Source organism: Pseudorasbora parva, chromosome 10, assembly GCF_024679245.1.
Source record: "Pseudorasbora parva isolate DD20220531a chromosome 10, ASM2467924v1, whole genome shotgun sequence".
NCBI lineage: Eukaryota > Metazoa > Chordata > Actinopteri > Cypriniformes > Gobionidae > Pseudorasbora > Pseudorasbora parva.
The window spans coordinates 18,204,316-18,231,363 of record NC_090181.1 but is presented as its reverse complement, the minus strand read 5'-3'; the positions used below and the strand labels follow the sequence as shown (position 1 = coordinate 18,231,363).

Genomic DNA, 27,048 nt, shown 5'->3' with positions numbered 1-27,048 from the left:
AGCTGCATAAATCTCAACGTGTGTGTGTGTTTGCCTCAGTTTGCAGAGTTCGACCAGATCATGAAGTCTGATCCGGAGCACCTGGCCGAGCTTGTAAAACGGGTCAATAAGTGGCTGGTGTGCAGTCGCTGGAAGAAGGTCCAGTGGTGCACACTGTCAGTTATTAAATGTACGTCACCCTTCATAACCCCAGCAAACTGCCTTTCATGAAAGCAATTAGAAGCATCCCACAACCTCCCATTCACCTTTGCAGTGTTACAGTTTGATGCTGTTGATGAGTAAGCATCTTCTTCCTCTCTCTTTCACTTGCCTCAGTGAGGAACAAAATGAACTACAGGGCCAGTGCTTGCATCAAGATTCAGAAGACTGTTCGCATGTGGCTGTGCAAAAGAAGACACAAGTCTCGGTATGTACTCACACCAGCATTACACCTTGAAAAGATATTACTTTTCACAAAGGTACATTTTCAGTTTTAAACCTTACCTGGTGTAGCTACCCCAGGTGTAGCTGGGTGTAGCTACCCCAGTGTAATATGTAGTTACCTGGTGTAGATACCCCAGTGTAACATGTAGCTATCCCATTTTCAAGAAAAGTACAAATTTGATTACACCTTGAAATACAGTAGAAGTAAAAAACAAACAAAAACATGCTAATCATGGCTAAATGCATAGGCTGGACTAAAAAATCAACAACATTGTCCCTGTTCTAATGTGTCAGAATTGATGGCCTGGTGAAGGTGAAAAATTTGAGGAAGAGGATGGAGGAGTTCAACGAGGCTGTGAATGGACTCAAAGAGTGTAAACCGGAAATGAGCAAACAGGTCGAGGAACTGGTTGTCTCCACCGACGCCCTAATGGCCAAGATCAAGGTGAGGTTTTCCACTGGAAACCGCCCAAGTTTGACACACCCCCTTTTCACCTCCTCCAGCTTACAAAGCACAATGATGTTACGCGGTGTAGCTCTTTTCTTAGCCTTCGTTCGTATATCAGTTTCCATGCATAATTCAACTGGTGTGTGTGTTTTTCCATGTCCTGATGAAGGCGGTCTAAAGCTGTGGCTAGATTTGTCTGCCAGCTTCCAGTCTCTCTCTCTCGTCTCTAGAATTGTCTCTTTATAGGGACCAAAGAAAGAGAGCAGACACTTTTCATTTAGAGCAAATATAGCACTCAGCAGAGTAAATAAATACAAAGTATGCAAATCGACAGTCTGACAATGAGTTTTCTGTCTGCAGATCATCATTGACATTCGCTCCACACGCTGTCAAGTCGATTTTCAAGGTTTTGCCGCATTATGCCGTTTCTAGTGTTGATTTCTTGCCTTCCCCCGAACTTTCAGCTGCGGCTGATTGAATGCAGTATATGCATTGTTGTATTCTCAACGTGGAGCCCAACCTCATCTGTCAGACTCTGAGTGCATTATTGACAGGGAGCTCGAGAGACATTGCGCCCTCTCCCTGATAGATAGCTGGCACCAGAGCTGAAACTTTTCTACCTGAACACTCCGTTCCTCCCTCTAAATGAGATGCGCTCTGCACTTCTACACCCGTGATAGCCCTCTTTGTTATTAGCATAGCACTTTTTGATTAGCATCTGGCTTTTGATTGGCAGTAGCTTCTATTACCTTACCATCTGGGCTGGAGATTACTGTGGCCTCCCTTGCTAATAACGCAGATTGTGTCAATGGCTGTCATTCAACACGTTAGCGCTAACTCATCTAGCGTTAGGGGGTGAGACGGACCTTGTCATTGAGTCCCTGCCCCCCGCGGTACAATGATCATTCACAATGCTCGCATCCCTCCATGCTCCTCTGCTGCTCTGCCAGATGGCACAAAATCCACATCCAGGTTTAATGAATATCTGCAGGATATTAATACAACTGCGGTGCATGTGGCCCAGTGTTGCCGCTGTCGTCGAGATGACGAATAACCACTGAGTTGCTGGCACTTTCTTCACTTTGAAATGCGAAACTGTTCATATTTCTTTAACGAGGCTAAGCAACCGCTGTTGAGTGAACCCAAGTGGCGGCATCTGTCATAATTTACTCACCCTTATGTTGTTTCAACTTCTTATTTTCTTTCTTCCTTCATGGATAAAAAGAGTTATTTAGGCAGAATGTCCAAACTTCTCTTTTGCATTCATTGAAAGTGGATGGTGATTTATACTGTCAAGTTTCTAAAAGTACACAAAAACATTATGCATTTAAAATAAATGACTGACACAGTATATTCTAAGTCATCTTATAATACAGTTTTGTCATTAGTGCATAATCAGTGAAAATGCATCATTTTTATTGTTGAAAACAAGCACAATTAATGACAATGTGACAAGTTGTGAGAATATTTTTGGTGAATAACTTGAATGTTTGTGTATTTGGTATATAGCGTTCTAATTTCTTTCTTCACATAAATGACTGACTACCCAAATACCCAATCAAATTGCATTTATATTTGCATTTAATCATTTAGCAGACCGTCTTGTCTAAAGCAACAATGTAAGCAGTTGAATCAACAAAAGAGCAACAATATTTATGTACTGTGACAAGTCCCAGTTAGTCTAGTACAGCACTGTTTTTAATATAGTAGATAAAAGAAATAATAGAAATAGAATAGAAAGTGTTATTATTTATGTGTCAAGTGTAAAGACTGCTCATGTTGAGTTAGGCAGGTCATTCAGCCAGCAGGGAATATGCTGCTCTGTCTTGATTTTATCTGCAGTTCTGTCCGTCAATCTTTTTTTTTTTTTTTATAGAAAAAAGGGGTTGTTATGGCACATGTAATTCGGATACTAAGTATCCAGGCAGAGGGGTTAGTGAATGGAGTTTTGTTTGTCAGTAATCTCATAGATGTTGAATCAGTTGAATCTCTTGTTTGCACAAAGCAAAGGAATAGATTTTAGAAATTTTAGAAAGAGGTAATAGTCTGAATAGTGCTTGTTGCTTTCCATAACTTTTACCATGATACATTTTAAACTTCTGTGATTTGTTTTCTCCATTAAATACAAAAAATACTTTATTATAATACAAAAGTAGATGAGTAAATATTGAATTTACAAGTTCAATTACCCAAGTGTCAAAGTTAGACAGCCAATGTCAAATATTCCATATACAAACAGGCTAAAATCACATTATTTAGCCTGTTTGCATCTAACTTTGACACTTGGGTAGATTGTGCCTATGTTATTTCAATATTTACTCATCTTCTACTTATGTTCCAACATAACCTGATGCTGTTAAACTGCATTTAAAGTAAATCATTCCAAATTAATGAGAAAGTGAGCTGACTCTCGAGACCATTGTGCCTGCGTTCCTTTCTGAAGGACTCATCTCTATGCCTTAATCCCTTTTGAAGTGTTAACCCTCAGAGTGAGAGAAAAGGGGTGAAGGCTATATGGGACCAAAACACTGTTCCTTGGAAAGCACTTCTGTGTTGTGCACAGTTGTATACACTGCTTGACAATAGTAAAGCATATAAAGAAGCAAGCATACTCCCATGTCTAAGAGATATGTATATATATATAATGTATGTGTGTGTGTGTGTGTGTGTGTGTGTGTGTGTGTGTGTGTGTGTGTGTGTGGCCTGGTAATCCCTACGTTATGGGGACAAAATGTCCCCACAAAGATGGCAATATCCGAAAACCTTGTCCTTGTGGGGACATTTTTAGGTCCCCATGAGGAAAACATCTTATAAATCACACAGAAGGAGTTTTTTTTAAGAAAGTAAAAATGCAGAATGTTTCCTGTGATGGGTAGGTTTAGGGGCAGGGGCAGTGTAGGGGGATAGGATGTACAGTTTGTACAGTATGAAATCCATTACGCCTATGGAAAGTCCCCATAAAACATGGAAACACGACGTGTGTGTGTGTGTGTGTGTGTGTGTGTGTGTGTGTGTGTGTGTGTGTGTGTGTGTGTGTGTGTGTGTGTGTGTGTGTGTGTGTGTGTGTGTGTGTGTGTGTGTGTGTGTGTGTGTGTGTGTGTGTGTGTGTGTGTGTGTACGGGCTGTCACGATATCAGATTTTTCACACCACAATTATCGTGCTTCTTCTATTGCTTTCTTTTTTTTTTGCCAAAGAAATCACATTGCATAAACCATTGAGACTGGCTTCTTTGATTGCCTAAGAAATTTGATTGCGAAGAAAGAAAGTTCAACAGTATTATAAATAAAGTTGGTAACACTTTATTTTAAGGTTCAGTTATTAACTATTAACTAGTTGCTTATTAGCATGCATATTACTAGGATATTGGCTGTTTATTAGAACTTTCTAACTTTCAAGGAACTGCTTTACCCGTTTTGCAGTGTGATAGGGGGCATTGTCTTGCATAAAAATTGCGGGCTGATTGGGAGACGCTCGCAGTGAAGGAAGCACATGTTGCCGAAGGAGGTTCTGATAAACAGGTTCTGAGGGTCTGCCATGTAGCTGTATAATAGGCCCAAATCCTGCTGCAGAAACATCCTCAAAACCATGCCACTTCTTTAGGCACTTTGGCTTCAGTCTTTATAACGTTTTCCATCAGACGTTTTATAACGTTTTCCAAATTAAACTTGCATTCATCACTAAAATTAACTTTGGACCAGTTCTCCTCTGTTCACACAACAGGCGCCTCAGCAAAGGTTAGTCTAGCCTTTTGATTCTTTCTGCTGATGAGAGGCTTGGTCACTGCAGAGTGAGCATTCAGTCTGAATTCTCTTAAATGACAAGACACTGTATGGCAAAACAGATCCTTACTGTGTTCAGCTCTGAACTGCTGAGTAATTCCAGCTGCAGTGTTGAACCGATTCCACATTGAAAGTCTCTGCATTGCCCTGTCCTCTCGTGCATTGGTCTTGCGTACCTTTTTTGGTACTTGAATGAATTAGTGTCTTTGTAAAGCTTCAATATTCTAGAAATTACAGATTTGGAATGACCAACTTCTTTTGCAACAGCTGAAAGGGTCATCCCATTGGCCTTCATATGGACAACCTGGTGTCAAAGGGTTTCAGTAACCTTAGAGTGGCTTGCCATCTTGCAAAGTCAGTGAAAATTGGAAAGTTTGCTTCAAGTTAAATAGAGTTTGCCAGATTATTACAGAAATTAGCACCAAATGCCAGATTAACACCCAAAGCTTGAAGGTATCTGAAAGTGTTCTCTAATTTTGACCAGCGTTATTTTTCAATTGTCTTAATTAAATTGTATATACTGTACTTCAGAATATATTCAACTTGTGAAATATGCTTAAAAAAACTGCCCTTCTGCTCCTGTTAGGATAATTTAAAAAAGGATTATGCAGTGACCTTGAAATTAAGGAAATTTTATTTTCTCTCTTAACCCGTCACAGGTGCTAAACTAGTTAAAACTGCACAAAGAAATATGGGAGCAAAGTGTACATCAGTTGTACCTTTCAAAAGCCTTCATTACCAATAGCCCTTTGGAATTACTATTGCTGAGCACTTTGGTTTGGTTTGACCCTTCAATATGGTGGCCGTGATTGTTCTCTCTCCAAAGTACCTTTTGGAAGCAGATTTATTCCATTGAGAATGTTTTTGATGGACATTGATAGAATACTTGCCCTTGAAAGATTTGGCTGTGGTAAGTTAATCGCTGTTGTTTCAATTGTATGAAATGCTTTTATGGTACTTTTTCACCAATTTGGAGCTTGGCAGTATAAATCAACATCCAGTTTTATTGTATCGAAAACTGAAGCTCTCATAAGTTTGTCTTTTTATTGAGTTCAACATAAACGTAACCAGTGAAGTCTGAAAAAGTCTCTCAAGGGCCTCTTCTTTTTAGTGAATCAAGATTTCATGTCATAAGCCAGTCATGAGCCAGTTCTTTTAATGAATATCTCAAAAAAGATATAGGTTTGAATCATGGGTCTGCCGAAACACTTGCTCTGTAGCAGACATTATAAATATATACTCAAATAAATCAAATAGAATCCATTCAACACACTTTTTGTCTTTACTTTCAGTCCACGGTGATGAGCCGCAAAGAGATTGAGCAAGAATATGAGGGTCTGGTGAAACGTTCGGAACAGCTCCTCTCCTCAATGCAGAAGAAAAAGCAGGAGCAGGAGGAGACGGAGAGACTCAAGCGCATCCAGGAGGAGATGGAGAGAGAGCGGAAGAGACGCGAAGAAGAGGAGCAGTTACGCAAACAGGAGGAAGAAGACCGCCGCATGTGAGTCACGTCACAAGTTTCGTATAGGATGAACCGTACATTAGGTCAGAGTCCCAGCACATTTGAAAGAAGAACAGGAGCTGAAAAAAAGGGTGTAGGAGGGGATTGGCAGAAAGATTAATACATCACTGGAGGGTTCGGCTTGACCTGCTCTCTCTTATGCATTCTCCAGAGCCTGCTGTCATGGACAGCATCTGTCATCGTTTCACGAATCAGGTCATGATGATATTTCTATGTTTATAGTCTTGTCAAAGAATATTTCCACACCAGCATATGCAACAACAGCAACTTCTGTCATTTAATGTTTGGTGTGGCCCGTCGACCCTCGAGCCCTTGCGAACGGGTTACTAAATTATCTGGATTTAATTGTAACAATTTCATTTAAATTAACAGTTTCATTTAAAGGGGCTATAAATAACAATTTTCTTCCATGAATCTTTGTACTTTTAAAAAAATGTATTGCCAATGTGTGACCAGATAGTAAAAACATGACCTCCTAGTTGTTTATAAAAGCCTATATACTGATTTTTAGGTGAAGGACTCATAAATACTTACTTTTTATGTTGAAGTTTTTGTTGGCAAAATCGAAAGGATGTGATGGTTACATGCGCTCCTGAGAGTCTCTCTTCAATGACGCATGAAGTCAATGCTTATACAATGTCCAGGATTATAAACTCACCTGAAGGATTATTAGGAACACCTGTTCAATTTCTCATTAATGCAATTATCAAATCAACCAATCGAATGGCAGTTGCTTCAATGCATTTAGGGGTGTGGTCCTGTTCAAGACAATCTCCTGAACTCCAAACTGAATGTCAGAATGAGAAAAAAAGGTGATTTTAGCATTTTTGAGCGAGTCATGGTTGTTGGTGCCAGATGGGCCGGTCTGAGTATTTCACAATCGGCTCAGTTACTGGGATTTTCACGCACAACCATTTCTAGGGCTTACAGAGAATGGTGTGAAAAGGGGAAAACATCCAGTATGTGGCAGTCCTGTGGGCGAAAATGCCTTGTTGATGCTAGAGGTCAGAGGAGAATGGGCCGACTGTTTCAAGCTGATAGAAGAGCAACTTCGACTGAAATAAAGCCTTGTTACATCTGAGGTATGCAGCAAAACATTTGTGAAGCCACAACACGCACAACCTTGAGGCGGATGGGCTACAACAGACCCCACCGGGTACCACTCATCTCCTCTACAAATAGGAAAAAAAGGCTACAATTTGCATGAGCTCACCATAATTGGACATTTGAAGACTGGGAAAATGTTGCCTGGTCTGATGAGTCTCGATTTCTGTTGAGACATTCAGATGGTAGAGTCAGAATTTGGCGTAAACAGAATGAAAACATGGATCCATCATGCCTTGTTACCACTGTGCAGGCTGGTGGTGGTGGTTTAATGGTGTGGGGGATGTTTTCTTGGCACACTTTAGGCCCCTTAGTGTCAATTGGACATCGTTTTAATGCCACGGCTTACCTGAGCATTTTTTTCTGACTATATCCATCTGTTTATGACCACCATGTACCCATCCTCTGATGGCTACTTGCAGCAGGATAATGCACCATGTCACAGAGCTCAAATCATTTCAAATTGGTTTCTTGAACATGTCAATGAGTTCACTGTACTAAAATGGCCCCCACAGTCACCAGATCTCAACCCAATAGAGCATCTTTGGGATGGGGTGGAATGGGAGCTTCGTCCCTTGTGCATCCCACAAATCTCCATCAACTGCAAGATGCTATCCTATCAATATGGGCCAATGTTTCTAAAGAATGCTTTCAGCACCTTGTTGAATCATTGCCAGATAGAACTAAAGGGTTAGTTCACCCAAAAATGAAATTTATGTCATTAATGACTCACCCTAATGTCGTTCCTCACCCGTAAGACCTTCGGAAAAGTTCATCTTGGGAACACAGTTTAAGATATTTTATATTTAGTCCGAGAGCATATCAAGTGTAGGCACAATATACTGTCCATGTCCAGAAAGGGGATAAAAACATCATCAAAGTAGTCCATATGTGACATCAGTTAGTTAGTTAGAATCTCATGAAGCATCGAAAATACATTTTGGTCCAAAAATAACAAAAACTACGACTTTATTCAGCATTGTCTTTTCCGCGTTTGTTTTCAGACATCAAATAAAGATTCAAACGGTCGTGAATCAGCGGATTGATTCATGATTCGGATCACCAATGTCACGTGATTTCAGCAGTTTGGCAGTTTTACACGCAATCCAAATCATGAATCAATCCGCTGATTCACAGAAGAGAAGACAATGCTGAATAAAGTCGTAGTTTTTGTTATTTTTGGACCAAAATGTATTTTTGACGCTTCAAGAGATTCTAACTAACTAACTGATGTGTGGACTACTTTAATGATGTTTTTATTCCCTTTCTGGACATGGACAGTATAGTGTGCATACACTTGGATACGCTCTCGGACTAAATATAAAATATCTTAAACTGTGTTCTGAAGATGAATGGAGGTCTTACGGGTGTGGAACTACATTAGGGATATGATCATTAATGACATACATTTCATTTTTGGGTGAACTAACCCTTTAAGGCAGTTCTTAAGGCGAAATGGGGTCAAACTGTATTAGTATGGTGTTCCTAATTATACTTTAGGTGAGTGTATATGGTAAGGTTAATGTGTCATGCAAAGAAAATGAATTAATTCAAACCATAGTCTAAAATCTCATTCTAATAACAATAACTAATAACAAGGTTTTCTAAATTATACATATAGCCCCTTTAAGCAACAGGTCACAAAAATTCAAACCTTCTCAGAAGTTTTTATGTATTGTAAATGGGATTAGATTACAGCTTTATAAGTAGTGGTGATATATACTAAGTTACTATTCCATTCTTACAAAAAACATCCTGCAAGACCATATTATAGTCATGTTTAACTGATTGAGAGCTTCTACCACAAAAATGAGCTGGACAACACCAGTCGGCCTGCATTAACAACAGCTACAAGTTTGCATTAGTCTTAAGTTCTTTGCACTTTTTATTTAGAGAACTTTTGAAGTGTTGTTTGCCATGCCGGTATAAGATTTAACCTGCTCCTTGTAAAATGTATTGTGATTTCCTTAGTTTCAAACTTTTAGACACCATTACACAATCTTACCAGGTCCATTTTCAATTGTGTACAGTGGGGCCCAAAACTCTTAGGATTTAAATTTGAATTTTGACCTAAAAATTAGGCTTGAGGATAATGATGTACTCTAATATATATATAAACAAGAATAACAAGACTTTTCTTTGGAACTTTCTATTTATCCTGAAAAAAAAAGTAAAAGCAAAGCATTTGTCCTTTGTGTCAGTACATCATAATTAGAACAAAGCATCAGTTTACTGTCTGAGATTTTCCTCTCGTATCGCGCCGCATCCAGTGTAGACAACATCACGGATTATAACTAGTTCTATTGTCTTTTATTTTGTCGCACCACTCTTGTCCGGTGGAGCCACCATGTCAGGATTTCCACAAAAAATATTAAGCATAAATGTTTTTTGATCACCCAATCGGCATATTAGAATGATTTTTAAAGAATCGTGCGAATAATACCATTTGTAATTAAGGATATAAATTACAAATTATAAATGCAAAAAAATTCACTAGTGCTCTTTTGGGCCCACTGTAATGCAAATCACACTCATTTACTGTGGGCAGCTAAACATTTAACTGAAAGTGTATCATTTTTGTACACCCAATCCCACTCCTTACAAATCTCCCTATTTTCAAGGTCTTAAGGTTGGCAAGGATGCATATATAAATGCCCAAATCCATGATCAACAAAGCACAAAGAAAGGCACCTCTGATTTTGTTTGCTGTTTGTGACATGTATATTAATATATAGGTCTTTTGAGACAAAATTTCATTTTCAGTTACTATTTAAGGGCCTTGCTTGCACTACAAAAATTAAATGCGGCCCATGTTTCTTTGTGACAATTGTGAATCCACATGTGGGTGTTTTCAAATTCCTTCCTGTGGGTCATTGATCAGACGAAATAATTCCCCGCAGACCAGAGTAACTCATTAACGGTCCACCCTCGATCTCTCTTCCATCAGGAAAGCCGAGATGGAGCAGAAGAGGAAACAGGAGGAGGAGGAGAGAAAGAAAAGAGAAGAGGAAGAGCGAGTCATGCAGGTGTGTATGTGTATATGCGCACCCTCTGTGTATTGATTCCTCTCGTCCGCTGACTCCTCCGGCAAACCAAATGCCCACTCCGTCTCACGCTGGCATGTTCAGAGCTGACCGGGACTGCCTGTTCTGCAGGCATAATCATGACTGTATTGAGCTGCCACAGCGGCCTGTGGGTTTATTCATCAGCCCCTGCCTACCTCCTGGGGCTGGATTATGCTGGGTCTGCGGAGTGAAAGTCCTATGTCCCCTCTCTCCTGATGGTGATGCTGTGTTTGGGGGCTTGGCTGACTTCGCTTGCGTTGCGCCCTCTAGGTGAATCGTCCTGTCGAGACATTTTTCCGCCCACGCTGACCGAAAAATGTTTTGCGCACTACAAAAAGGCATCTATTCTATTCTATTCTATTCTATTCTATTCTATTCTATTCTATTCTATTCTATTCTATTCTATTCTATTCTATTCTATTCTATTCTATTCTATTCTATTCTATTCTATTATATTATATTATATTATATTATATTCCATTGACCTTTACAATTACAATTCATTTTATTCAGATATATTTTATTGAGTCACACACAGTATTTATACACCGTATACCACAGTATTTATTATATTAATTTTATATTCCATTCATGTTCAAAGGGATAGTTCACTAAAAAATTAAGATGCGATTATCTTCTTACCACCAGGGCATCCAAGATGTAGGTGTGTTTTTTTCTTCAGTAGAACACAAATGAAGATTTTTAACTCCAACCGTTGCTCGTATATTGCATGTCAATGGGGTGTTTTTTTATGAGAGTCACTATAAGAGTAAAAATCACATACACATACGAATCCATATTAAACCCTGCGGCTCGTGGCGACACATTGATGTCTTAAGACACAAAATGGTTGGTTTCTGCGATAAACCAGATAGTATTCATGCCGTTACAATGCCATTACTTCTGCCGGAGTGGTATCTGTTAACATGAATTAACAATAAATACATTTATTAAATTTAAAATTTAATTTAAAAATTTTGAAATTTCGAACTCTCATGAATGAACAATTATATTTTTATCAACTACAATTAATAGTGGATATCTCATGCTAGATGAAGCATGAACTATTATTAATGAATGACAGCTTATTATAAAGTCTTTTTCTATTTTTTTGTTGTTGTGGTGCCATTTCTATTAAAAGTCAACCTCAATTCAAATTAGTTTATTAAAAGTTTGTTACAGTTCTCTATTTTATTATGATTCTATTCTGATGCATTAAATGTGTTTTCTGTATTTTCTGTAAAAAGATTTAGATGTAAAAAGATAAAGATTTTATAAAGAGTCTGACAACAGTGAGTGATTTGCAAATGTTTTCTGTTGCAAAGGCCTTATATTTATTCAAGGATTCAAAAACAATTGTATTTTCAAGCTGAGGTGATAGAATAAACTTTGATCATATGATCAAATATATGATCAAAGTGTATTCTATTGTGTTGTCTTGAAAATGGATTATTCAAGGATTCAAGAACAATTGTAAAGACCTTTGCAACAGAAAACATTTGCAATTCACTCAAAGACTGTTGTCACATTGTTTATAAAATCTTTATCGCTGTTATTTTCGGCCATAATATATCACTCTGTTTTCCACCACATCTCTCCTGCTTTTAGCAGTTTGATTCATAGCTCAGATTTATCATGACTAGTGTGTGCTGTAACCCACTCTCTATATATGGCTTTGTACGGGCATTACACCTCAGCTGCCTTGCTTTGTCCACAGAATAGTGCCTGCATCATTCTTCTTTTTCGCAGAGGTTAGTTCTGATGAAAATGTTTCATCTAAGCTTTTCTCTTCTATCACTCCTCTGCTCTGCTTTTGGACTGTGCTGTTGGACTCTGTCCCAGACTGTTCTTACACATCTAAAACCATGCTTTTCATTTTATTTGTTTTTAATCTTTTTCTTTCTTTTTCCTTTAACGCAGTCTAGACATAGAATCCCAGGCCGGTTGGCTGCAGTACAGCCTTGATTATATGCCTAATCAGACCTTAGCACACAGCAGCCGTGTAATGGCTTAATATCTATTCAGTGGGCAGTGCTATAGATGGGTTTCGGTGTGTCTGGGGCAGGGCCACCTCGCTAATCTCTCTTCCCTCAGATGTACCAGACGCCACTGGATGGGGAGATTGAGGGAATTCTGTAGCCTGCCTTAAACAGCATCATGTTGATTGCAGAGAGAAATGTAATGACCAAAAAGCTTCCGCAGCCTTCCTGGAAGTCAGCAAAATCAGGGTTTTAGCAGGTATAGGCTTTTAAAATGAAATTTCTCTTTCAGGAAAATCTCCCAAAAAATTCTTCATCCTAGCACTCATGGGCATATCCAAATTTTTGTGCAATCAAATGCTCTCTAGAACGAGAATGCCCCTGCCTCTGCTTGCAAGTAGCACATTATATTTCACGGGTGTGAAAAAAGATTGGTTATTTTAAGAAAAGTGACAAGTTCTTCAGCATGTCATGTCTGGATTCAACGGGAAATGCATTAACACTGGACAGAAATGGCACTTGTCAAACTATTTAATTGGGTCTTGACTCTTGAAGTTTGATGCTTGTCTAGCTTAGCTGAAGCTAATCAATCAGCATCTGTGTGGAGAAAATGGCCCAAAAATGTGAGGACACCTGCAAACAGACATTCAAAACCATCCTTTTTTATTATTTTTTAACATGGATGGTGTCAGTCTCATTCAGATTTTTCTTTGGCCCACCACAGTTCAATGCTCCAAACTCAAGCATGTGGTCATTACTGTTGGCACCCCTACCGGGACCCAGTTGTATCTTGTGTCTCTGTGTGTTCCATCGAGTTGGAACACAACAAAGGCACAGGTGTGGCAAACGCCAAAGGTGTTGAGATTGTGTGTGCGTAATATTGATTTGTGTGAATGTATGTTGTTCCAGGCTGAAGTTGAGATGCAGCTGGCACTGGAGCGAGAGGAAGAGACTCAGAGACAGACCATGTTGGAGCAGGAGAGGAGGGACAGAGAGTTGGCCATGAGGATCGCTCAGAGCGAGGCAGAACTCATCCAGGATGAAGCTCAAATGGACCCCAGCTTGCGCAGGTATGCACGAACACACAGGCGCACCATAATAAAATAATAAAGTCTACATCACAAACAGCATCACCGGGTGAAATCAAACAAAGAAAAACTCCACGCCGGAATGTTACCATTCATAAAACCCACATAAATCTGCAATATTTTTATACAGAGATTTCCATCTGAAAAGAGCCTGTATGGTCCCAAGCCACTGCAGAACAACAAACAAAGAACAAGGTTCTGCCAGACAGCGTTACATAAATGCCATGAATCATTTTTAATGCGGCCAACTCGTGTTTCTACAAAAGCAGGTAAACAGAAACACGAGATGCCTGTGGTGTAGCACTCGGGAGTCATATTTCATTTAGTTAATGGAAGTGGACAAAGAAATGTCGCCTGTTCCTGCTTTATGTATAATAAAATCAAAGGCTCTTTTGATGTTATTACACATGTTAACTGGGTGCTAAGAAGACCGTGTTGTCATCCAAACATCTTTTTTTATGTGCTTCTTCTCCCCATTCAGTGATGGTACCACTGGTGCTTGGTTCTTCACAGACATGTAAGACATAGAACAGGCCCTGATTCTTCCCCAAGATTTTCCACTTTATTTAGTCTAACCCAACTCACTCACAGTCACGTCCTGTCCCCCTAATCTCACCACAACCTAGAATAGAGGATTACTCATAGAAAGTCACAGTAAACAATGGGCTAATTCTTAGTTTTGATATTAACCTAAATACTTCATACATGAATAAATTCTTGGATTAAATAGAGACCTAGCACATGGTTATATTTGTAGATTTAGTTTTTAGTTTTTTTGCCAACCAATGAAATCAAGGACACAAGGACCTTTACACAGAATGTTTTTTTAGGTGTTTAATTATGTTGTTCATACTTTGAACCTACCCCTAACACTACACATGAAACTTTGGCATGTAACTCAGCCAGTAATATATTTTTGCTACATGAATGATAACTCGGCCACAAAATCACATACAAGGAAAGAAAGATGCAAGTCATATTTAGCAATGACCACTCAGAACACTATTCAAAAAATGTTTTACAGTCAAGCCCCACTCACATTTTCCTCAGAAAATGTAAAAAATTGGTTGTAGATTGGTTTCTCAAAAAAAAAAGATTTTAGCAGTGTCTTATAGATGTTGATTGGGCCTAAAAATTCACTTCAATCTTATTTCAATCTTATTTCCTAGAGAGCTCAACAACCCTATTTCCATTTACTTATGTTGCATCAAAATATACGTTGGAATTATGCATGTCAAGCACGGCAACCTTCACCTGCTCATAGGAATTGGATGCTAGCTCTCAGCATGAACATTTTCAGCTCTGGATGATGATACTCAAGAAGACTCGTGTTTACTGAGAAAGGTTGCTTTAAAGAGGAAAGAAGGTTTTGTTGCTTTGTGTTTATGATTCTCTTTTTTGTGCCGTTAACTGTAGTCATAAGTTTTAATTAGCTCATAGCAGAAGGAAATCTGTCACAATAAATGTTTAGCCTGTTTGGTCTTCTCTAAACATCTTGTAGGAAGTACCCCATATGGCACTTGTGCTGTGGAGTAATTAACTAGAAGAACTGGCGCTACTAACTACTTTTATTTAGTATTTATTTTAGAGACATGGTTCGTTCATTTCTTTTTGTATAGTTTTACATATTCTATTTTCTACTGAATGCTTTTGTAATGGAATGCTTTAAGCAAAGATTAAAATGCATGAATGTTGTTGCTTTACATAAACTATCAAACCAAGTGACATCTGCAAACAAATGATTGTAATAACAAGTCTCCTACTCTTTTGTTTACTTTATACATGCAAGTTTGGGGATTTAAAATATATATATTTTTTATGTCGTCTCTCATGCTCCCCGAGGCTGCATATTTGATCAGAAATACTGTAAAAACTGTGATATATTAAAATATTCTTAAATATTATTACAATTTAAAATAGCTGTTTTCTATTTGAATATATTTTTAAATTTAATTTATTTATGTGATGGCAAAGCTGCATTTTCAGCATCATTACTCCTGTCCTCTGTGTCACGTTCCTTCAGAAATCATTCTGGTATGCTAATTAGGTGCTTCTTATTATTGTCAATATTAAAAAAAGGGTTAATTCAAAAGAACAGCATTCATACATGTCTTTGCTGTCACTTTAGATCAAATGAATGTGTCCTTTCTGTATTAAATGATTTGTTTATTAAAAAAATCTGACTAACCCATAATATAATAAATATAATATACAGTAGTTTTATCATTTTAAACCTCACAAACTTCTATTTATAAATTGTATGCTTAGAAAATAAGTTTTTGCTTTCTTAAAAATAATCATTTGTTTTGAAATGTTGTTATATATCATTAAATAACACTGACTTTTATTTTATTTTTTAATGGTGACTAAAGTATCCAGATTATGTTTTTGGGGCCTCTTTATATTTTAAAAGGGTATTCCCCTTAAACAGCTTTTATGTAGTTCAGTTTTATTAGTTCTTTTTGTTTGTAATTTGTAGTGTAGTTATTACTTTTAAAAAAAAAAGTTTGGTTGACTGTAGTGGAACTATTTTTGAATTATGAGTACCATCCCCAGCTCTAGAGTTAACATTTCTTTTCTGTTCCTGTGTGTTTGTGTTAGCACTCCACTTACACCTGTATGAGTGGGTTAATCAGCAGGGTTGCTGGTTCAGTGACTTCTCTCGCAGGGTCTCCGTTAAGCAGCTTTGCTCTTCACAGCTGTCAAAGTCGACAGAGTGTCCCTACATCCCAGTGTCACCATGTTCAGCCATGCAAGAGCTCCTCCCAGACTCACTCACTGCTCACACTGACAACCCTCAGTCTCTTCTGGGACTCCTGTCACTGCTTTTATATGGGGAAGTTTGTTTTAAGGCTATAGAGTGACATCATCCCTTTATGACTTTAAATATTGGCCTCAGGTACTGGAATAATTGTCTTCTGTGGTATTGCTTTGGCTCAGGAGATCACAGTCGGTTGGGAATGATGAGCTTGTTATTGAAGTCGCCTAATCAAACAACAATCTGTAATATGGTTATCAGAGTTCATCATTACTGGTGCATATTATACCATCGTTATTATTCCTCATACTATTATACTTGGGCATAGAGGTGTAGGACCACTCACAACACTCTATAAACATTAAACGTTAATTTTTCAAACATCTTGGGAACCACGTAACAAATCCCTGGTTACTACTACACACAATATACAACTTTTGGACAAGTTGACGCTAGTTGCGGAAAGTCAGAGCCAGTCTGCAGATTCGAGGTTCAGAGTTGAGTTTTCACAGAAAATCATGTAATGTATGATGGTCACTGACACATTGTTTTCATTTGTCATGCATCTCCTAGCAACAAGGCACATGTTTTTGTTCGTAATGACTTTTGGTTGTGTGGGATCCTCGTTGACACCGTGTCTACCCCTGACTCAAGCGGCGCGACAAAAGACACTTTAACCCATTATAATTAGCGATGTTATCTACACTGGATATGGATGTGACACGACACATCCCCAACAATACACTGACGCCTCATTTTATTTATGACGTACTACGTACCATGTACTATGTACCATGAAGGACAAATGCTTTGCAATGGTCACTTTGTTGCGTCAAGTATATACAGCTTCTAGCTGTTGCGGCACGAAGCGCAGGGTCTGTTGCCAAGATTTTAAGTCATATAGTGTAATCCAGCCTTTAGCACCCTAACAACATGCTAATAAACACACAATGACAACCTAGCAATACCTAAGCAGCTACCCAGAATACTCCAACAATTGGAAAAAGCCAACATTCTCTAAGGACACTTATCAACTACCCACTATGATAATCATTCAGAACACCTTAGCAACCATATACCATTTTACTAAAAGTGGCATTGCTATCAACAGCTGTTTACTTTCTTTGACCCAGTGCCATCTGAAACCATATAAAAAATCCCCATGCTAACAGTCGTGATCAAATAGTACACAAGCTTTGAACGTGTTGGATTTAGTGATTAGAATCACAGCTCTAGGGTGGTGATGTTTTGGCCATTGTCCCACAGATCCTCACAGACCTTTTGTACCGTTAGTAAAAGAAAAAGGCAATCCTTGCTCTGATAGGCTTAGAGCTCCCTGCACCGTGGGAGTCAGTTCTGCCAAAACCCTCGCATAGCTCACGTGCGGCCTTTCCCTCGCTCACCATTAACCATCGTTAACCGCCATTAACCACCCTCACTGTTGCAGCACAGTGTTGCCAAGGCTGCATCTAATTTGTTCAGTGAGGTGTTAATTTGGCATGATCCGTGCTATTTCCATGTCATTACAAGTTTCAGAGAGAATGTATCTCCACGTAAGCAGAAGGCCAATTAATCATCTGATTGTACTGTAGCCTAGGGAACGTTTAGCAGCTGGTAACAGGAGCTTAGGAGATGGATTAGAACCTTTGCCTATGGAGAAAATATGAAGCTAAGAAAAACTCCAAATTGTTCTTCCTCTGTGCAATCTCAGGGGTGCGCAGGTGCAGGCCAACAAGGTGGCAGCTGGGGTGAAGAAGTACGACCTGAGCAAGTGGAAGTACGCTGAGCTGCGAGACTCCATCAACACCTCCTGTGGTAAGAGTAATCAGCCCCCTCGATCTGATCTCAGAACTTCCTGCTTGCTTGAGGCTGTTTGTGTCAAAAAGTATGTCATTTTGTAGATGGAGGACTAAGATGCATTATTTTAGAAGATTGGGGGGTTGTGTGTGATATTTTGAAGATAAGGAACTAGCATGATGATTAGGGATTGCAACAGAACAGCTTTTTCAGATTTTGCAGTCAAGTCTTTTGTGCTCAAGAATTAATAACTTATATATGCCATCTTTTATTTGGAGATCTCGTTGTTTATTTTATTTTATTTTTATGGTAGATTACCCATAAAACACCCCTTTTTTACTTTCTGGTCTGTCAAAGAAACATGAAAATAATGTAATTCTAAACCATGTAATTTTCTTTCTTCTACGGTACACAACATTAGATGCTTTGCAGAATTCTCCGTTTTACTCTTAACTTTGCCGCCTAAAAAATGTCAGGTGGTGCAAACAAATATTTGTAAGATTCATCAGCTCTCTTTTCTTTTTGCAGGATAAGCTTCTCTTTACGCTCCTATGTCGTGCTGAGTTTTCAGTCCCACTTTATGTTTAGTGTTTTAACTACAATGTACTAACATTTAAATTAATCATTTGATACATTGCACTTGTGTGCATACATGTTTTTTACCAAGCGCCAACCTTCCCCAATTTCTGTTGAAGCCAATACGATACGCAAAACTGCAATTCATCGACTGGTTATCTTTTGCAGGCTCCAAAAGGGAGCAGAATCTCATTGAGCCCCATGTTAAAATGGCCATCTTTACAGCAGAAAAAAAAAAAACATATTTACATCCTGGTACAAACTGTGGTTTTGGTCTATATGGCTAATTTTGCCCTTCATGACAATTGTGAGGGGGCTAAACATTTTTTAACTTAAACTTCAAACTTCTGCATAATTAAGGGCATGGCCACTCTGAGGTGACAGGTGGATAGCCGTTTATCTGCTGTCTGTTAGTAATTCGACCCTACTTTACACTTCAAAACTGCTCTTCAGAATCCTATGGGTTACATCACAGACATATTTATTTTTACAGCTATAGTTTTATCATTGTACTTTTATTTAAAAATACCTGCATGTTACATCTGGAATTCATTTCTGTAATGACCTCTATAATTGCACTGTTGACCCTTCCCTTACCCCATGATTTATTATTTATTTCGCTTAAATGAAGTTCTAATTCAAATAAGGAGGGACGTTTATTGCAGTTGCACCACCTGACTTTGCAACAAATTTTACAATGAGGCTTTTGCTTGGATGATTGTATTAGCTTTTGCCTATGTAAATAAGCTCATACATATCACGTCTAAATACAATAAAAAGGTTTATGATCAAATTAAATTTTCATGGAAAGTGTAACAACTTACCCATACATCAAAGTAGAAACATGGAAAGTGTAACAACTTGCCAACACATGAAAGTAGCTATTTTTAGCAGTATTTGAAAGAGAGATACAAAGATTTTTACTAGCCATAAAGCTGATTTGGGGTCCTCTGAATGCTGCTTACTGTTATAACCTTTCTACGTCATTATAAAAGATGCATGTTTGCAGTTTTTTAATTATCTCAAAAGCTTTAAACTACTGATATTTATAAAATTTGTTTATAGGAAAAGTTACAAACAAAAATATAATATGGTATTTTATTTTGAATTTCTTATTTTTAAAACCATTTTAAATACTTTTCTTAATCTGTTCATTTGTTTTGGACGGCTGTGGGACATGACATTTTGGGGGTTTTAGATGCCAAAATATAAAATTAGTTTTATTATTTGAATGTACTGATAATGTATTCAGACTTAATTTGTTTTATAGAATGAAATGATACATCATCAATTAATTCAATTATTTCAATTCAATTATTTAATAAAATAATGCACTTAGACAAAAATATGTACATCATGTCATTGGCCCTTAGACATTCTGATAGACATCTAATTTTTGTATTCCATTGAAAAGAAAAAAAGACTCATGCATGTTTAGAATATGTAGGCTTTTTTGCATACGGGTAACCATAAGCTAGGAAAAATATTTTTAATGGAATGCAGACAAACTCCAAACTTCCACGTTCATGAGCCTGACCACATAAAATAAAAAGCCCCCTCCTCGAATTTGAACCCTATGAAGCCCATTGTGTCATCCACACCCTGTGCGTGACAGTGCAATGCAGCACTGACTATATTATTTCTCACCCTTGTAGATATAGAGTTGCTGGCAGCGTGTCGAGAAGAATTTCATCGTCGTCTGAAGGTGTACCATGCCTGGAAATCAAAGAACAAGAAACAAAATACAGACACAGAGATGAGGGCTCCAAAATCAGTCACTGACTATGGTAAGATATGATCCGTTTCCCCAAGAGAATGGTCTGCATGGTGGTGGAACAACAGAATACAAATTGCTCTGTGCAGTTGTGTGTAGCTGATGATTTCATTTGTAATGGCAAAATGTGATTCAACATAATATTTATTCTGGAATGATACTCCTCTGAACTTCTTTGTTGTGTGTGTGTGTGTGCGCGTTTCAGCTGTTTCTCAAGGTTGATGGTGCACTTTTGTTTGTTGTTCTTTTCAAGTTCCTCGCAGCACATTAGCGTTAGGATTGAGATGCACATAATGCAGACTGCTAGAAGCACATCTAAAGTCACCCACTGCCGTTTCAAGGAAATCAAACTTCTCGCTTATTTCCCTGCTTGAAAGGCACATCACTGTGTTTGGTTGCTGGAAGACTTTTGTGCTGGTAGTGTTTGCTCGTTCAGAACAAACAGAAGATTTAGAGTTGCGTGACCTGCAGGTTCACTTCAAACTCTCCGGCTCTCTTGTTGTGAAATCCTCAGATGTGTCTTACCTTCAAACAGTGTGGAGTGTTTGTATCAGGTGCATGGGGCTTATGCTTCCTCACTCCAAGAGATGAAATCAGGTTTCTCGCTTTGCAAAGTCAATATTAAAGTGCAGAGAACCTTTCTGAGAACTTTCTTGACATTATGCCAACCTCTGAATCTGTTTGATCCTTAGGGGTGATGGATTTAAAATGTCTACTTCCGTTTATGACGTACTTTGATATGTATTTTGAGCTTAAAGTATGAATAGATTGTTTGATGTGAAGATTTGATTTGAGCAAACCCTTCTTTGGTGTGTAACTCATACCATTTCGTGTGCTAAGTACATGAATGATACCACAAAGTGTGTGTCACATTGAAGAAGGATGTGAAAAGAGTCCCATCAAGGAAAGACTTGTATAGTTTTATATCGAGACTGGGAATATCATATGCAACATGGTCTTCTATGGAGAGCTTGCAGTGGAAAAGAATCTATGAGGAGATATGGCAGAATTTCAGATTCTTTCAGGATCAACCAAACATCATTCAGTTTGGACAAGGTAGAAATAGTGCCTTGGAAGTGAGATTTTGAGTTGCAACAGAAAGTGGTATGAGTAAGTTCTGAATAACTGGGTATGGAAGGGAAAATATCAGTGTGCGCTGAAAGAGGGAAAAAGAAAGGACTGAAATGGAGTCCCGCAAAATATTCCTATCTAAAAATAAAATGAAAGTTAAGGTACAGAATTTTGTTCATGTTATTAGTCTATTTAGCAACAAAAAAATGGTTTACAGGTGCAGGCTTGGAAAATTTTCAGTGTTTTTTGTGTGTTTTTTTTATTATGGTACACGGCAGAAAGGAAAGCACCTTCTTTTGTGACAAACGATGACTGAATTCTTGTGTGTGAGGGAATTGAAGACTAATAAGACCAGAGTGAGACTGAAGGTCCAAGTAGTTCTCTACCAGGCTTTTGCAACAAGCGTGGGAAGTTGTGGGTAGGCCAAAATCTAGTTGTTTTTGCTGGAGCTGGTGGGAGTGGGACTGAAAAAGAGTTAATCTAAAACTTAGCCACTGTATTGCAAGTGCAGCCAACCCCAACACTCTAGAATCATGGTGATAAGAACTTGTTTAGAAAGAGTTAAAATATCTTTAAAGGGTTAGTTAACTCAAAAATTAAAATTCTGTCATTAATTACTCTCCCTCATGTCATTCCAAACCCATAAGACATTTGTTCATCTTCGGAATACAAATGAAGAGATTTTGAACAATTTCTTCTCTTCCATGTAAGTCTCCTACGCTGTTCAAGTGTAATCAGTAGCGTAGTTCTGTTCTGCTTCAGAATGCTGGCTCACTATTGGCAGATGCTGTTTGAGTTCAAGTGAGCACAACGAAGCATGCGTGTGATGCTGACGCAGGAGCTGGCCAATCAGGAGACTGACACGGAAGAGAAGAAATTGTTCAATAAAGGTTTTGATTGTTTTTTTTGCGCACAAAAAGTATTCTTGTCGCTGCATAACATTTAAGGTTGAACCACTGTAGTCAGGACTAGAACTATTTTAACTGTGTCATTACTCCCTTTCTGGGCCTTAAAAATTGTAATAAAGTTGATGTCTATTTTTTTCATCAAAATAAATATCTTAATTTGTGAGTAATTAATGACAGAATTTTTTTTTTTTGGTTGAAATAATCCTGTAACACTCTAAATATTGTTATATTTTCCGTTTTATCTCTTCAGCCCAGCAGAACCCCGCTCCACCCGTCCCAGCCCGGCAGCAAGAGATTGCAATGAACCGACAGCAACGTTACTTCCGCATTCCCTTCATAAGGCCTGCGGATCAGTACAAAGACCCCCAGAACAAGAAAAAAGGCTGGTGGTACGCTCACTTTGATGGGCCCTGGATCGCCAGGCAGATGGAGCTTCATCCAGACAAGCAGCCGATCCTCTTAGTAGCAGGTACCAAAGGCCTTATTCGGTACTACCTAATGTTTTGATAAGATAAAAACAATCATTTCCCCCTACTGTGAACAGTGAATTCTTCAGAATAAAAGCAGGAACTGAAAGATAAAATAGCTTAAATCGTTACTGGAAAATGTGACTTTTTATCTGCGGATATGTGGTGTGCATCTAAGCGTAGTGTGATGCCCTTTTATCTTTTGCTGTATCCAGGTAAGGACGACATGGAAATGTGTGAGCTGAGTCTGGAGGAGACCGGGCTCACGCGAAAACGTGGAGCGGAGATCCTCCCCCGCCAGTTTGAGGAGATCTGGGAGCGATGCGGCGGAATCCAATACCTTAAGAACGCCATCGAAAGCAAGCAGGCCCGGCCCACCTACGCGACCGCCATGCTCCAGAACCTTCTCAAGTGAACATAGGCTGTTTCGCATCCTGGTTCACATTATCTATGCACGTGTAGATGTAGATGGTAATGGGGTGTAGCTAAATGAAAGAGCTGTACAACTCTAGTGGAAGCAATTACTGTCTAATTTACTTTTTGTTTGTAGTTTGTTCTTCATTTTGCTGTGAACTTAGAAATCAGTTTTCATACAAATCTGAGACTTACTTGAACCTGTTGCTCAGAGATGCCTTAAGATTTTCAGACCTAATTCATATCTCATTTGATAGGGATGTTATTAAAATGTCTCTCATGCAGACCTGCTCATAAATCTAAAATACACTAGGTGTAATCTTTATAAAAGGACACATTTCCGTGTGTAGCGATTGACAGTTCATCAGCAACAGAGATTTTTGTCATTCATTGCGTGTTAAAAACGATGATTAGATATTCCCCTAAAAATGGTATTATAACATTGCTCCATGTTCAGCTCGAGCAACATCGGCTCAACCAATGTTGTGGGTTTAGGGGTGGGACTATCCGTTTGTTTGACAAATAGTAGGTGTTCAGACTTCCACAGTTCTGTTATCTAGTGCCGCAGAAATTACACACTTCACCTATTAAAGGACTTAAATGGCCATTATTGTGGAGCAACATTTAATATATTAATACATTGAATAACCAGTCAATGTATCCTTGATCTAATCAGATGGTGGTAAAGGCTAATGAGGAACATGCACTGGAATACATTAGGTTGTAATATTTTGTCTCACCTTTGTAAATGTGGTAATAACGGCAGTGTTGTTTCAAAGACATGCCCCATCTGAAATTGCCTTTACATATATTTGATAATGAATTTTATAGATGCATTTAAAAGCGGCGTCAGTTCATAAAAAGGATAGTCACTGCTGTCATGCATGGTTTTGCTCAGCAATTTTGTACTTAAATCATGTTGAAATGCTAAAGGGCATATTCATTTCTGTTCGGTGAAGTGAAGATGGCACTTGTTAATGATTTGCTGTGAATCCTGTCGGCGTGCGTGGATTTCTCTCATTTTTACAACTATGTACGTACCAACTCAAGGAAATATTTTGTTTAAATGAGCTTGCACTATGGAGTGTCTCATTATGCGCTTCTCTGGCTTCTTTTTTAAATCTCATTTGGTCATACTAACTGCCTGAAGAACAGAAGTAATGGGAACTGCAATAACATTCTAAACATTTTGAAAACTTGGCACAGACCAAATTGCCGCATTTGATCGATTTGCTGTCGTTATCCAGGCTTTGTTTATTCAAATGCAAATGTTTTCTTCATTGAGTCCTTTCTAACTGAAATAGTCATCTCAAACTGTCGATTTATAATTGTTAATTATTTGTTTCTTGTCTGTCAATTTATCTTTGATGTGTCTGGGTTGAATATACTCTGATTTTCCTATTTTTGACTGGCCACTGTTGCTATAATTACTTTACTAGACCAAAATAAAACACATTCCATATAAAATGTGATGTTTATCTTTGCATTTACCGGTATAATGGTTATAAAGAGTAGACAGCTTTAATGAGGGACTCTGTCCATTATCATTTTAAGTCAGCATGAATGATTCATCATCGCACATTAGAATTTAAATAGAAATTACTGTAATTATTTATTTTACATCTGAAATATACTACAATACTTTTTTCCTGTTTATTATAAAACAGATATATCATCCCCACATACCTGTATTTTTTGTCCCCCCCACCCCCCAAGTGATACCATCAAGAGTTACAGAAACACTTTACATTCAATCTCTTTGTATGGAACACTGAGGTTAGACTAGAAGAGATCAATAGAATCTATTTTCTATCTAAGATACAACCCAATGTATCAATTTGTAAATAAATACCTCATTGTGAGGGAGGAAACAAACCTTTGACAAGGTTTCAAAGCATCTAACATATTTCATCTGTCATATACAATTACAATTTTTTTGCAGGTACAATTCAAAATAACTTCAAGAGTGATCTTATCAAAAGTCCTCATTCCTGTAGGTAATCCTTCATTTGTCCAAGAAGAATATGACGGATTCTTGAGCAGAGCGGTTGTATCATAAATTCACCCACCAAATGTCTACAAGAAACCAGCAAGGTTGAATTGCTTGAATAGCGCTGAAGAGCTTTGGTGCCATGCTTAGCTTAAAAAAAAAGGGTCGGCATCATAAAACAGTCACTTCAAAGCCTTCACTATCAGGACTCCTCAAAACACAGCAAGATGACCTGCTGGACATCCGCCACGTCTGTAATACAACATGAAGAAAAACAACATGGTCAAGAAACTAGGAAAAACAACTTCATCTGCAGTTGTATAACCCATACAACAATACAAATACCAATGCAACAGACCTTCAATTGCAACACACCACCCACCTACCATACACAAATCATCATAACTCACCCTCATGTTGTGCAATACCTGTATGAGTGTCAGTAACCAGACTACTTCCACAGCATTTTGTTCCTCAAAGTCAGTGGCTACCATCAACTGTCCGGTTACCAACATTCTTTAAAATATATTCTTTTGTGTCCAGCAGAAAAATAAATTATACAGGTTAACAACAACTTGAGGAGGAGCAAATAAACTTTTGTGTGTGTGTGTGTATGTAGCCTACTATCCCTTTAAGGGCAAACTAATCAGCTCACCAGCATTGCGGATAGCGATTTAGGCCTATTATATGTTAAATTGTATCCATCCATATTTAAAAGTTTAATTCATCCATTCAGTTGTTAGTGCTTAACAAGCTGCCTAGTGCCTACCTACAACACCGTACGCCACTAACAAGCTCCAGAAGTCTGGCTTTTTGGATTAATTTGTTTGTTAATTTAGTCTGAAGGATCAGATAGCATCTTTTTTTAAAGGCTTGATGCTGGTCACCTCCATTACGTGCACGAGCGGGAGATTCTCCCTTTGTGGCCCATAGAAGAAAAAATGACATGCTACATTAGAAGAACACCAGGATGAGAAAATGACATTTTGCGGTAAACTATCCCTTTACGAGTCATTTGTTGCTTAATCAACATTGCATTTGCTGCTGTTTGTTTTAGTCATAGACCGTATAAAAGGTTAGCATGCAGCCCAGGAAGTCATTTCAGTAGAAAATGCGTGTTTTCATGCCATTATTTTGTGGTAACAAGGTAGGCTATAATAAAAAAAAAGACAACCCCCATGATTTTTTTCCAGCTTGAACATAATTATCTGCTCCCACAGAGCATTGCAAGTTCAGCGGTCAGAATGAATATGTCGATTATGAATGTTTCCCTCGCTTAAAGGTATATTTAAACGAGTAGGCTACGTTAGGCTATTTGTTAAATCTTAGTCCAATATATATGTGTATATATATATATATATATATATATATATATATATATATATATATATATATATATATATATATATATATATATATATATATATATATATATATATATATATATAATTTTAGTTGTCAAGCTCAAGTCTTGTTTCACACATTCGGTTGTTTACAAATCCTATATAGTTTACTTTACTAATTAAAGTAAAGGACTATGAATAATCGACATATTATATTGAGTCACACTTGAATGAATAAAAAATCTTAATTACATCAACTCTCATCCTTCATGCCATGCCAAATATTTAAGACAACTGGACAAAATGATGCTGCTTCTGATTTTTAATTACATTACAAGATATGTAACTTAAAATACATAGCCTTTATATTTATTTGGGGAAAAGAAAAAAAAATGGGTTTCCCTTTATTTTGATGGTATTTTTAACACATTCTGTTGACTATAAGTAACACCGCATTGGATAAATGTCAACTAACTCTCAGGGTGTTAGTAGAGTATTAGATGGTAGGGTTAGAATGAGTTGACATTCTTGCAAAGTTAAG

The 27,048-nt window shown here is 38.0% G+C and overlaps 2 protein-coding genes across 2 annotated transcripts in view; one reads left to right on the top strand and one right to left on the bottom strand.

The window, feature by feature from the left end:
* The window catches only part of myo6b (myosin VIb), a 71,318-nt gene extending 46,677 nt beyond the window's left edge, over positions 1 to 24,641 (top strand). The window contains exons 23-32 of the mRNA XM_067455369.1: positions 40 to 169; positions 316 to 406; positions 718 to 868; positions 5,944 to 6,152; positions 10,225 to 10,303; positions 13,231 to 13,391; positions 17,879 to 17,982; positions 20,196 to 20,327; positions 22,544 to 22,762; positions 22,976 to 24,641. Of these exons, the coding sequence (XP_067311470.1) occupies positions 40 to 169; positions 316 to 406; positions 718 to 868; positions 5,944 to 6,152; positions 10,225 to 10,303; positions 13,231 to 13,391; positions 17,879 to 17,982; positions 20,196 to 20,327; positions 22,544 to 22,762; positions 22,976 to 23,175 (1,476 nt within the window). The 3' untranslated portion in view covers positions 23,176 to 24,641. The remainder of the gene's footprint in view (positions 1 to 39; positions 170 to 315; positions 407 to 717; positions 869 to 5,943; positions 6,153 to 10,224; positions 10,304 to 13,230; positions 13,392 to 17,878; positions 17,983 to 20,195; positions 20,328 to 22,543; positions 22,763 to 22,975) is intronic.
* A 279-nt stretch (positions 24,642 to 24,920) lies between these two features.
* impg1b (interphotoreceptor matrix proteoglycan 1b) overlaps positions 24,921 to 27,048 on the bottom strand; it is a 31,949-nt gene continuing 29,821 nt past the window's right edge. Inside the window, exon 18 of the mRNA XM_067455368.1 lies at positions 24,921 to 25,416. Within this exon, the coding sequence (XP_067311469.1) occupies positions 25,336 to 25,416 (81 nt within the window). The 3' untranslated portion in view covers positions 24,921 to 25,335. The remainder of the gene's footprint in view (positions 25,417 to 27,048) is intronic.